This window comes from Scomber japonicus, chromosome 22 (genome assembly GCF_027409825.1).
Source record: "Scomber japonicus isolate fScoJap1 chromosome 22, fScoJap1.pri, whole genome shotgun sequence".
Taxonomy (NCBI): Eukaryota; Metazoa; Chordata; class Actinopteri; order Scombriformes; family Scombridae; genus Scomber; species Scomber japonicus.
The window spans coordinates 18,823,388-18,837,611 of NC_070599.1; the positions used below are offsets into that span (position 1 = coordinate 18,823,388).

The 14,224-nt window shown below is 37.2% G+C and overlaps 1 protein-coding gene across 1 annotated transcript in view; it reads left to right on the forward strand.

Annotated features, from left to right (window-relative positions):
* The window catches only part of LOC128383510 (basement membrane-specific heparan sulfate proteoglycan core protein-like), a 333,871-nt gene extending 323,873 nt beyond the window's left edge, over positions 1-9,998 (forward strand). The window contains exons 18-21 of the mRNA XM_053343122.1: positions 9,163-9,276; positions 9,418-9,433; positions 9,528-9,625; positions 9,871-9,998. Coding sequence (XP_053199097.1) covers positions 9,163-9,276; positions 9,418-9,433; positions 9,528-9,625; positions 9,871-9,932 — 290 coding nt within the window. The 3' untranslated portion in view covers positions 9,933-9,998. The remainder of the gene's footprint in view (positions 1-9,162; positions 9,277-9,417; positions 9,434-9,527; positions 9,626-9,870) is intronic.
* Positions 9,999-14,224: the final 4,226 nt, after the last annotated feature.

Genomic DNA, 14,224 nt, shown 5'->3' on the forward strand with positions numbered 1-14,224 from the left:
TGCAAGAGCACTGGGCATGTGCTGCAAAGCATGCACAAATAAACATACAATTAAATGTTAAGCATGTATATGGTGTAATATCGATAAATGCAATGGTTTTATGGTTCATGAACATGAAATAAATACTTATTGTTTATGGAAATTTTAATACAACATTTTCCAGGCACAAACTTTTCACATGAGATAACCTATTTCTGCAGTGGACAGGAAGTGTAAAGGTGTCAAAGTTTGCTTTGGCTAAACGAACTGAGGTGGTGTGAGCTTTCGTGTCAGCGTAGGAAACACAGGAAGGCTAAATTCAGAACAAGTTTGAAAAAAACTCTGATCTCATATTCACATAAAATGTAACTCCTTTCTGCAGAGTGTCAGTGCTGGATGTGAGGATGAGGTCCACTTTGATCTGTGTGCTGGGATTATTCTGTAAGTACATTACTGACTTTGTTTGCATGGCACAGATTAAAGAACATGTTCCTGATTAGTCACAATTACAGAGTATCACTGGTTTCATCAGTTTCTCTGAGAGCTTGAACAGAGCTCGCTTATAGTTTTAACTATAGGGTTATTTTTTAGTCCAGATGTTGGTTGGTGACTTGGCTCAGTTTAGATTGGAGGACTGTTTTTTGAAACAATTATTTTTGCACAAATATTGTCCTGCAACATGCATGCAAATTGTAAATTGGCATCTGTTGGTCATTTAGACCATGTGAATAATGAATTACAATAGACCAGACGGGAGAAAATGAGGGTGTGAATAAGTTGTTTAATTATGTTGTTGGGGAGCATTGGTTTGATTTTGGCAATATTTTTCTGATTTGTAGATAACAGGATTGAATAATGATTGATGTTTTGATTAAAGTGGAGTTGTTGGTCAAAAACTACTCCCAGAGTTTTGGCAGAGTGTGTCATGTTAGTTGTTAATGGACCAAGATAGATGGTGATATCATTGGAAATGTGACCAGGACCAATTACCAGGACTTCAGTCTTGTCTGTGTTTAGTCCTTAATAGCAACAAGGCAGAAGTGCAGAGAATCCAGGTTGTTTTGATTTTTAGGGCTGAAAGAGATGTAACTGGCAGTCAGCAGCGTAACAGTGGTGTGACACAGGTGTGTTCAAGGCAGAACTTAAGTCCAGTAAAATGAGATAAACCAGAAGTTCTTGTTCTTGTGATGATGGAGAAAGCAGAGCGTGTGTTGAACTCTATTTAGCTTGTGTGGTATTTTAAGGACTAAGAATCAGATTTGTCATTTGAATATATTTGCTCTCCTGGCTCCTTTGAGACGTTGTCATTCCCAGTTTATTGTATAGTTTTATGTTTAATTGTTTTAACATCTGTTTTTAAGAATAGTCTTATTCCAAAAAAGGACAGAAGCATTCATTTTTACTTTAAAACTATCATCAGGAAGTAATTGTTAGAAGAAACCAACAGTAATGTGAACATTAAGGATCATATAACAAATTCAAACTAATATTTTAAACCTTACTGATTATTAAGAGATGAAACTTATTGAGCTGTTTTTAGACAGCAATGCATCACAGTCGAGTGCTCTGCCGTTAAAGGCTCCTCTCATGTCTAAAAGAGCACGAGTCCTGCAAGGCAGATTCTTGACCAACCAATTAAAATAAAGAAATAGTCTTTATTTAAAACCAATGTTTGCTGTCAACCAGATGACGTTTCACACAGACTGAGGTGATAGGGAGGGTTCAAGATGCAAAACATAGTGTTAACTTTAAGTAACTTTAACTGACTGTCACTCACACCTCTGGTTTTCTGTTAAAAGATGTTTCAGACTGAGAAATGACTGTCGTCTTGCTCGTGTCACAACCAGTTATAATTCTATCAGGTACCTCTTCTTTTCTGCTTATTAACACATTAGATCTAGTGTGAATGTGTGGATTTATTGCAAAACATTAATGGTGATATGATTAAATTTGATGGTTTTATTGTTAATGGGTGTGAAATAAATACTTGTTTATAATTGTTTATTTAAGATTTTCTTTCACACAAACCTTTGCAGAACAGATGAGTTATATCTCTGCAGTGGCCAGGAAGTTTAAATGTTTGCTGCGGTCAAACCAACTGATGTGGTCTGAGCTTTCCCTATAAAGGAAACACAAGCAGACTAAACTTAGAACTAGTTTGAGAAAAACTCTGATCTCATATTCACATGAAATGTAACTTCTCTCTTTCTGCTGCATTATAATTGAAGCAAAGTAGAAACATTTGTCAGACTGGGGGCAGCTGAGTGTCAGGTGTCAGTGCTGGATGTGAGGATGAGGTCCACTTTGATCTGTGTGCTGGGATTATTCTGTAAGTACATTACTGACTTTGTTTGCATGGCACAGATTAAAGAACATGTTCCTGATTAGTCACAATTACAGAGTATCACTGGTTTCATCAGTTTCTCTGAGAGCTTGAACACAGCTCGCTTATAGTTTTTAACTACAGGGTTATTTTTTAGTCCAGATGTTGGTTGGTGACTTGGCTCAGTTTAGATTGGAGGACTGTTTTTTGAAGCAATTATTTTTTGCATAAATATTTTACAGACAGGATAGGATATGAATATGTGGTTTCAAATGCATTTGTTATGATTTTGACTTTTTCCAGTTAGATTTTTTTCTGATCAAGTTTCATCTTTTTCAGTGATGACTACACTCTGCCTTGGACAATCTAAAGGTGACTCATTTTTAATTTATATATATAATTCATAAATATTTAGATCTTATTTTGGCATCAACAGTATTATTCTTAATCTCATCCCATTTTTATGTTTAGATTATATCATTTTACTCAATGTCAATATAAATTCTGAAATGGCTATATTACTGCCCAAAAGTGTAAAACAGCTTTTTGGTCAAATGTTAGAGAGCTGGGGTCTGCACTATGAAGCAAGTTCAATAAGTTAAATAGGCAAAGGATATCTTTTTGTTAGCTAGACTTACTCAGTCTAACATTGACCATCAAGATAACCAGTACTACGAAGCTCGTTATCAACCAGCTCAGCGAACTCCAAGTTTTCCTATCCAGAACCATCAATGAAGCACATGTTTACTTGATGATTTCACTCTGATTGGCTAGCACTTTGTTTTAGGTATGTGGAGTTAGATTGGTTATTGGGATATCAGGGTAAGCCAATCAGGGGCAGAGTAGTGCGGGTCTTGCCAAGAAAAGTAGTGGGTTCCATAAGAAGGCCACCTTGAATCCTGGACTTTGGCATTTTGACTGTCAGCATCTTGGATATTTGGACCAAGAAGTGATGAGAAGTGATCATATTTAGACGAGAGGATGGAGCTGAACCTAATGCTAGCTGCTAGCTGGTGGTTTGGTGAGCCTAATGCTGATACTAATGCTAATTTTCACAAGGGAAACATGGGCTTAAGACCATTAAAACTAAATGTACTTAGCCAAAAAAACTGTACACCAGACTCCTTAGACTTACACTGTGAGAAGTTGGGTCATTTTCTCAACCTGACTTCTTTTTGGAGCCAGTAGAGGCCGTGTTTTTATTCATTGTCTTTGTCACGACTGGCTCCATGGCCGCAACAAAACATAGATAACCGGCGTGTGACTTAAACCAAAGCAGGTCAATTTATTTACAATGTCAGGAGTTAAAAGTACAATGGAGTGTGGAAGTGTACATTAGTGGTGTGAGAGGGTGCTTGTAGGTAGTGTCAAATGTGTGGTGCGTGTTGTCTAATGCAAAACAAAAAGGTACAGCAGTAGCAGCTTGTCGATCCTGAGGGAGAGAGAGCGAGGACTGGAGCCAGCCGGCTTAAATCAGCTGCAGAGCCAGGGCACAGGTGCTCCCAATCAGCCATCCCCTGCAACCTGCAACACACAGCCACACCCACTACACACAGGACACAGCCAAGGGCTGAGGGCCGAAACATCTTATAATTATGACAATTGATTATGAAAGCAAAGTGCAGGACTAGCCTATATCAGCCTATATCAGCAATATTCTGCTTATAATTGTGAAACTAATCAAGAAAACAGGTGAACGTGGAGCTGCTCTTATTTTAGACATACAATCATTTACACTCAATCATTACAGTATGACTACAACTTCCTCTTAATTCAATTTGATGCTGAATTCTCACAACACACTTTAAACCCTTTATATGTGTTTAACAATGATATTATATTTTGCTAAATCACTGATGTCATAGCTTTGTTTATATGAAATATATAAACATGTACAGTAACTGAGATGATTAATGAACCAAGATTACACCTTTGTTGTACAGATGATGATGTGATCTTGGACAGTCCTGCATTCACGTTGTTTGAGGGAGATTCAGTGACTCTGCGCTGCAGGGATCGTAAGAAAGCCACTTTCTACAGAGATGGATCGCCTCTTGAAATGGACAATCAATCACGTGAAATATCAGACACTGCTGTAGAAATGACCATTCATCCAGTATCAGTGTCAGACAGAGGCATTTATAAGTGCGAGTTGGATAAAGGGCGAGAATCCAAAGAGGAAAAACTACAAGTTGAAGGTAAGTAGCTGTTATACTGTGATGACAAAATGTCCACAAAATAATCTTAGCTAAAATAAACCCAACAAAAAACGAAGTGAATGTTGAACAAGTGAATCTTTTTCTTCCTTCATCATCAGTCTTAAAAACAAAATAGAGAAACTGACGTCAAGTTGTTTGACTCCTGTGTACTACAAATTTAGTCACAATGGTACGGGAGGTTGAGAGAGCTTAATGCACTGCAACTTAATATTCACATGTAAATGTAGCAGAAAACACAAACATCTGGAGAAAACACACATGCAGCATTTAGAGAGAAAAGTTGAAGTTTGTTAAAAACAACAACATGTAACAATATAAATACATTTTTGATAGTAATTTCTTTATTTTATTATTTAAATTTAACAGCACATAGACGCACGATTACACTGACAGCAGACAGGAAGACCATACAAGGACAGCAGAGTGTGACTCTGACCTGCAATATGGAGGACTCTGCTGGCTGGAAATATGACTGGTTCAGACAAACCTCAACAGGTTCTGGAAAAACTCGTCTTCAGACAGCAGACGGTGGTGAATCAAACAGATTCAGTATCTCACAGGGAGGAATTTACACCTGCAGAGGATGGAGAAGTGACCCTGTTGTCATCACACCTGAAAGTGATGCAGTCACCATTAATGAAACTGGTGAGTTAAGTCATTAGTTTTTTAATAAAACAACATTTATTCTTTAAATGTAATTCTTAAACAGTGTCTGAAGTGTAGAAGAAAACCATATGTGGTAACAAGAACCTGAATGAATGGATGATGTAGTCCAGTACCTCTTAGCTCTCTGAAGGAAGTTTGAACATGGATTAAATCCTTTATCATGGTAATAATGCAACATTTGATTAATACATATTATTTATATATATAAACTGTTCCCAAAATGACTAATGTTGAACAGTCAAGTCTCTCTGCTCTGTGAGATAAATGAATCCTGTAAGAGTTTAGGTTTAGGTGTTCTGGAGGACTGTTGTCCTCAGTAAAACCTGTTTATCTGACAAACAGATGTGATTACAAAGGTCTGTTTATATTTAGCTGTTGTTCCTACATTTTATATTTCTAGTTGTGTCCTAACTGTCATCTATTTTCCATATGGCCTGTTATTCATTTTATATCTAAATAAGATAACATAAAATATTTTCTCTCTCCAACTATGATGCAGCCTCCTATGAGCAGCTCAGTAACAAGAGGTTGTTTGTTAGTGTGTAAACGGAATTACTGAAAATGAGCTGTCAGTGTTTCAAGTCTGTTGTAACAATATGATGAAGGGAAAATAATCTAATTCAAATCTCATTACAATTGTTATAGTTGTTTTTTTGTTTTTCTCCCAGCAAATAAACCCAAACCCAAACTGACAGCAGACAAAACCATCATACCAGTAGGAGGCAGTGTGACACTGACCTGCTCTGTGGACGGTTCTGCTGACTGGAAATACGACTGGTTCAGACAAACCTCTGAGTCTTCTGCACCTCAACTCATAAGAAATGTTAACCCAAACAGAGACATAAGTGTTAATGAAGGAGGCATCTACTACTGCAGAGGAGGAAGAGGAGACTCAGTCTTCTACACAGAGGACAGCAACAAAGTTACTATTCAGGAAGCTGGTGAGTTAAGTCATTAGTTTTTGAATAAAACAACATTTATTCTTTAAATGTAATTCTTAAACAGTGTCTGAAGTGTGGAAGAAAACCATATGTGTTAACAAGAACCTGAATGAATGGATGATGTAGTCCAGTACCTTCTAATCTTTTTATGTTATTTATTTCTGAATTATATATTTTTGTTGTGTCCTAACTGTGTATTTTTGTATTTTTCATTACTATTATTATTATTATTATTATTATTATTATTATTATTATCATTATTATTATTATTATTATTATTATTACTTCTATTACTACTAATTATAATCATAATTATGATAAGAAGGACATTATTACAGTTATTAATTTTAACTTTTGTCTTTCTTGTATCCTCATTGGTAATTCTTAACCATGAACAGTCCCAAATAAGGCTGTTGTGACTCTGCAACCCAACTGGAATGAGATATACAGAGGAGAGACGATCATGCTGAGATGTGAGATCCATGACGGAGACACAGAGTGGGAGTATGAATGGAAGAGTCCCCAGGGCACATCTACAAATAACAATGGATACATGATTAGCAAAGCTTCTTCACAACACAGTGGAAACTACAGGTGTAGAGGCAAAATGAAAAATGCAGAACATAATTCAACAGAGTGGAGTACTTACATCAAATTGACAGTATCTGATAGTAAGTCTGATCATATTTAATTTTACACTGAAAATATTAAATATACAATTAAACACATTTCTACTATGATCTTTAAAATGATATTTACTGTGAACAGAGTAAAGTCACGTTTTCATTCTGAGAAAATCACTTTCCAACAGATCCACCAGCAGCTGTCCTCACTGTGTCTCCATTATGGCTGAGTCTTGGAGACTCAGTAACTCTGAGCTGTGAGGTTGAACATCCATCTGCAGGATGGAGGTTTTACTGGTATAAGACTGTTCCCAAACTATCAGACTACTCCTACATCTATGAGCTGCTACCTGGTAGCATCAATGGGACTGAACAGGATTCCTACATCATTCATGGACCGACACACACAGCAAGATATAAGTGTAGAGCTGGAAGAGGAGACCCAGTGTATTCCACTTATTACAGCGAACATGGGTTTGTTTGGTCTGGAGGTGAGTTTGTTTGTTTTTGTGTCTTTCTGTCAAGAAGCAGTTGTGATGTCATTATCTGGGTATTGATTGTGTTGAACCTTTGACCTTTCTCCATCAAGTCCAGATTTCAGTTTTTCACCAAACACAATGTTGATGTTGAATTATTTTACAATTATTTTACAAACTGGACTGAGCTGGATTTCCTTCTTTTCATATTCAGTTGATCTGAAAGCATTAAAGCACCAAAACACTGAGATATTAGTATTTTACTGGTTATTGAAACTGAACTCTCCTCTTTGCAATGAACACTTTGGATACTTGAGATCATTTTACAGCCAATACTCATTACTTTACTTACACAGCAGCTGGACAGGTGAGGTTAAATGAGATTTTATCTGTTCATCAGGTAACTTACAGATAAACACAAGAGTCAAAATATAAGAATGAAAAACCAGGTAAATGGACAAAGTACAGAAACAACTACAAACCTGAGAAAAGTCAGACAGATGAGACAGAAAAACAGCTGAAACCTCTCTGTAGCACACTTCACGTCTCCACTTTCAGTCCATATGCTCTGTAGGTTCTTAACACTCAGTTTCACCTAAACACAGCACCTGATGCACCGATTATATGATTCAGATGTTTTTATTATCAACAATAAATAGTATTAAAGGTACAAATAAGATAAATATTTGTATAGTGATCTTTTTAAATGTAATATCTCTGTTCTTGGTTTTTCATTATATTTTCAGATGTTCATTCAGCAGTGACTCTCAAAGTGAGTCCTGACAGAGTGCAGCACTTCACCTCTGACTCTGTCTCACTGAGCTGTGAAGGAAACTTTACTAAGTGGAGAGTGAGGAGGTTTCCTGAGGATCTCCACTGGTCAGACTGTTATAACTGGAGGTCCATGACTGAATCCACATGCAACATCGACAGTTATCAGCAGAGTGATGCAGTGTACTGGTGTGAGTCTGCATCAGGAGAGTTCAGTAATGCCGTCAACATCACTATACAGAGTATGTTTTCATTACATATATTTTGAGTAGTGTCAGAGATGTTTCCTTTCTTAATCTTTGATGATAAAATTAAAATGCTGATTTAGTCAGAGGTGTTTTTGTGACAGTAGCCATCCACTGTTTCTTTCATGTGTACCTGTTAGCTCTAGAGCTAACTAGCCATAGCTATATTTACAGTTATGTAATAAAGCTGAAATGTTGGGTCTTTGTTCAGCTACACTGATTCTGTGAGATATATTAGTTGGAGAAAAATAAAGGTATATGTGTGATCTCTTCTTATAGTTTTATGTCACCTTGTTCTAAAGGCCACCAGCTGGTCTCTGACTGAAACTTCTTATTCTTTGACTGTTTTACAGATGCAGATATTATCCTGGTGAGCCCTGTGCATCCTGTGACTGAGGGACAGTCTGTTACTCTTGGCTGCAAACTGAGGACAGGAGAATTACTTTCCAACGTGTTTTTCTATCAAAATGACAAACTTATCCAAAGTGATACCAGAAGAGAGCTGAATATCTCTGCAGTGTCAAAGTCAGACGAAGGTTTCTACAAGTGTAAATACTCAGGAAAAAAATCATCACACAGTTGGGTGTCAGTTCAGGGTGAGTAGGATTAAAACCATTCATTCATTTAGTTTTTTTAAATTCACGTTTTATTGTTAAGAGAGCTGTAGAAATGTAGTCAAATACTTTACAGGTTTAGTTTAATCTGATTTCACATGCTGGATTGTGTAAGATTACTTAATTTTAAAATGCTGTACATGATGATATTTAATAATTAAACAAAATATCTTAATAAAAATACAAATGTAAATGAATGATCAGTCAAATATTGCTTAAAGACTATGTAAATTTAGTTTAAGGAAAGTGTTATAGAGGTTAATTAATTAAATGTATTAATATTTATAATTTATTATCTCTTGCAGCAGTGTCCAGGCCTGAAAACTCTTCATCTCTTGTACCATTAATTGTTGGGCTGGTTTGTGGAGTTGTATTTATTATTCTCCTGATCCTGTTGTATCTCTACAAACGATCCAAAGGTGAGACATTTTCATTCTGATGTTAAATGTTTTATGATTTAATTATTCAAATACAAAGTTATATTCTGATGTCATGATGTGGAATAACAGAAAAATAATTTATAAAACAAAACCATGTAACAACAAATCTCCTTTTCACAGATTCTCACTCTGTCAGGTTGGTACAAAACTCTCCTCTCTTTCATTATGAACGTAACAGCAGTAACTTCAATGTATCTTATTAAATTCATTGTATTTGCTAAATGTTTTAGACCAATCCAGTCTGAGAGCACCAATCAGGACTCTGCCACACATCACATGGTCAACCTGAATGAAACTCAAGATCACATCTACAATTCTCTTCTCCACGGTCAGTCTTCAAAGTAATCCTGATTAATTGAGTTATTTTATATTTACTTTAACTGTAACCCTAACATTTCTATTACAGTCTACAAATACAGTAAAGGTTAAAAAAATCTTTAAGATTCTCTGTCTTTGCACTTATCTACACCATATTTCAAAAACAGAGCATTTTTGTTTTTGTAAAAGGTCATATTTGATTGCTATTGTACCATTAAAATTATTAATCTATTGATTTTAACTTGTTGCTCACAGGTGATGTTAGTATCTATGAATCAATCAGAGGCTCTGAAGACCCTGAAAACGGTAAAGTATAAACCTTAACATGGAGCAGTCTGAAATGGAACAGTTACATAATTTAAGGGAAAATCATTTACAAAATAAAACCAACAAATGTTCTTTTCACAGTTTCACGCTTCATCATTTTAGTACAAAACTGTCTTTATTCAGAATGTGTAAACGGATTTTTAAATGTGGATATTTGTGAATGTGTACATGAATCTGCAAATTTTAGCAGGCTGTTATCATTAGCTGTTTAGAGTCATGACAGTCCTGATCTAAATGGGATAGATGTCTCTGACTATCTCGTAATGAGCAGTCACATGAGATGGACAGACTGTAAATGACTCTGCATACTGATCTGTGCTCTTGGTTTGTTTTAGGTGATTATGTCAACTCTGGAGCACAAAGTCAGAATTCACATCTGAGACGGACAAATCGACAATGGCGATGAAAAGCGGGACTTCTAGAGACAAGTGAGACACCGAAGAATCGTTACCATACTAGTTCAGTGTTAATCTAGGACAGAAGGTAATCGCAGAAATGCTTCAGGGGTAGTAAGGGAGTTTAACTGCAGTACAGTGTGCGCTCTTAGTAAATGACGTAGTAGTGAAAGGAGAATAGTAAAAGCTCTTGTAAATATGTACTGTTTTGTTTACTGTTTGTTTTCCATATAATACACATGTAGATAGAAGAAACTGGAACTGTTGACTGAAAATAGAACAAAGAAACATACGTGTATAAACACAATAATCATTAGATAGTATTGCATCTATTTTGTGCTATTATATAAATGTTTTCCTTTTCAACAGCATAAATAGATCATGTTGTTATTACATGAAGTAGAAACCAGTGTTATGAAAGTTAGCGATAGTTGTTGGATACAGTAAATTGAAGGAGAATAATATTGGACCTCATGTTGTTGCCACAACAATAAGAAAGGACTCTGCAGGGAATTGAACCCAGTAAACCATGAGTACCATTACCAGAGACTTTAGATTTTTGAGGCAACATGGAAGAGAAAGCAAAACCTGCGTTAACAACAGAGTATTATTTGAGGCTTTTGTTATTATGACATACTTTTACTATGTTGTTTATCAAATGTAGCGACATGTTCATAGTGCAGCTTCATATTTATCCTATGTGTGATTGAAATGTTGAGAATACATGTTACAGTTATAAATGCTTTTGTAATGTAAGAAAAAGAAAGCACTGTTAATTGTTAGATTCATTAAGCACAATAAATGATTTCAGAAAAGTTTATACTGTTGTGTTAGTTCATTAATGTCTGTTATTTTTCTTTTTGGAATTCTCTCACAATATCATTTGCCAAACAAAGCTGAACATGTGATTGAAACCTACATTTATACCTTCGTGCTGTGAAGAAGCACTGCATTTCAGCCTGGCAGCAGAGGAGGAGGAGTGCTGCTGCTCCTTGTCCCTCCTCATCACATACTGCTTCAGCATCGAGAGGCTGGAGTCGGTTGTCTTCACAGCCAGAGTCCAGACCCTGTTCCTGTAGCTGAGAGACAAGAGTTCATCAGAATATCATATCAACTACATCTACCAGACATGAAAACGGGTCATGGGTGAAAAAGGTGAGAAGGATACGACCCCTCTAGGGAGGTTAGGGCTTGAAATCATCAATCTGATGCATTTTGAGAGGAAATTCAAGCAGAACTACAACCCGACCCCGTATAAGCGGCAGAAGACGGACAGACGGAGGACAGTACAGTTTGATGAAAGTGCAAAGATTAAAAGAAACATGTTCAATGTAAATTTCTGCTTGAAAACCACATCTTTATCCCATTTATATGGAAATGGTTAAACACACACACACACACACACACACACACACACACACACACCAATACAACAGACAACTAGTTTACTAGTGCACAAGTGTGGATGTAGTAGTTGTTGGAAACTCCTGTACTTGCACAGGATTCACACTGACTGTTCAACACCAGACTCTCAGCACATGCAGTGAATGTGTGTGTGTGTGTGTGTGTGTGTGTGTATTATCAAAACAGTCTACACTCAGATATGCAGAAACACTTCAAAGAATAGCAAACAACCTGTTTTTAGAATCTCCACAATATCAAACATCCCAACAACAAATGTTTTCAGAGTCATAAAAAAAACACAATGCACATTAACAACACACACACACACACACACACACACACACACACACACACACACACACACACATTGGAGTAGTTCCCTTATGCAATGACCTTTCTCCTAGCAAACTCCTCCACAACATCTCTAAAGTCCAGGTCTCTGACAGGTTCAGACTCTATTTCCAGTAATGATAAAAAGGACTTCAGGCTCATTTTTGATTCTCCCCAAATGAGAAAATGAGCTCTCCCCCTCACAGTTTGTCACCGGCAACGTGAGGAACATCCTCAAAGCCACATAAACATTAGGGAAGACTAACTGCACTGGCCAAACTTCAATCTGGTTTTCAGCATGTTTGAGGGTGACTTGTCTGTTTCAGCCAACATGAAGGATCGGAACTGCAGACACGTAAAACACGCTGTTCCGCCTACGGGACGGACCGGAAGTTGGGAGGTAGCCACAAGTTCTTCTGAATGTTTTAAACACCAACCCTTAAACATATATATTCATGCCATACATTGTTGGAAAGCTTAGATTGTCCTGATTCATTCAAGACCACTCACGACTTATATGGTTGCTCACAGCCGTAATAGTATTAGCGGTTAGCTCGGCTAGCCACTTAGCTAAAGTAAAAACAGCTATAATGCTACATACCTTCAAAGTCTTCCCTTTATCCACAACGATCATCTTATGACTCAGGACTTTCTGTACAGCTCGCCAAGTATCCATTCTTGTGAAATATGAAATCCGTTTCCATAAAACCGGAATACTTTCCTCAATATGTCCATGTATTTAGTCCAACACGTAACGTAATAACACAAATAACAAACCATATGCGGTCCGTTTACGTCATTTCCTGACTCCTGCGTGCATCTGTGGGACACGTGACTGTTTCATACGACACCACACACACCAGCCAATCAGTGCTTAGGATGAGGCAGCACATGTCTCCAAAGCCAATGAGGACATGTGACCGACGACAAAGTGGGTGACAATAGGTGCGTGTATTAATCGTCTATCTATGGTATTAATGAGGTCTACTCCAGGCGGGGAGTTCCAGTCCTCTGAAAAGAAGCCAATGCGGAAGTAATTTAGAGCTGCATTCTATCAAAAGTCCACCAGGGGGCGACCTTTTTGTGTTTAAAAAGACGTCCGGCTCTATACAAGTCAATGGAGAATTCACCAACTTCTCACTTGATTTCTAACCTCAGTAAACGTTTTCAAAATGTGTTTATGGTCTCAATCGCTAGTTTAAAGCCTTCTTCAATGCAGTATGATGTTAATTTGTGAAATTTTGGCCTCCCTGATTTTATATTTGACGATAAAGCAGGCTACGTGGCTACGTTGTAATTGACAGGTTGATTGACCAATGTCCTTGAGATCCAGCCCTCGCAACCAATCGCAGCGTCCCCGCTCCGCCGTTGGTCCCGCCCATACGTTCGTACATGACTCCGCCTCATGCCCATATAAGTAGAATCCGTGTTCATTTTTTCCCAGCATGCACCTGAAATTTTCAAGATGGCGCTGCCTAGATTGGATACTATTGGCTTCCGAGCAGCAGTCCACAAACCAATGGGTGATGTCACGGATGTTACGTCCATTTCTTTTATACAGTCTATGGTTTACTCACATAAAAAAAAAACACCAAGTGACGGAGGCCACTTGACCCCCCCCCAAAAAAAAAAAAAAAAAAAAATTCTCATCGGATCTGCATGATTCACGTAGGACATCTATTTTGGTTTCAAAACGGCGAATTTCGCCGAAAGATGAGTGATTTTCATGTCTTTCTAATGAAAAAGAAACATCACATACTGCCTCATCTGCTGATGTCAACAGCAATAGTGAACACAACAGCAGTGAGCTCAGTGCCAAAGCTTTGGGTCTGTCCTGTAGGTCCTGTGGGATGTTGCTGTGTTGAACCCTGCATATATCCTGCATATTGCTGCTCCTCAAATCTAGTTTTTTAATGTAACATGGTGGACCTTAACTTGGAGTGACTCATATGATGGTGTCCATTAATAGCATTTTAGGAGCATGTTTTAATACAATGCTCCCCAGTACACCACCACCAAGCACAAACTCAGTTATAAACATGGTGTACAATTTTCACATTTCCAATAAGTTTAACAAATACTGAAAATGTATATCTATGCTTCCTAAATGTGGTACTTGTGGCAGATCTGTTGTACTGTATTAGCCTATATTA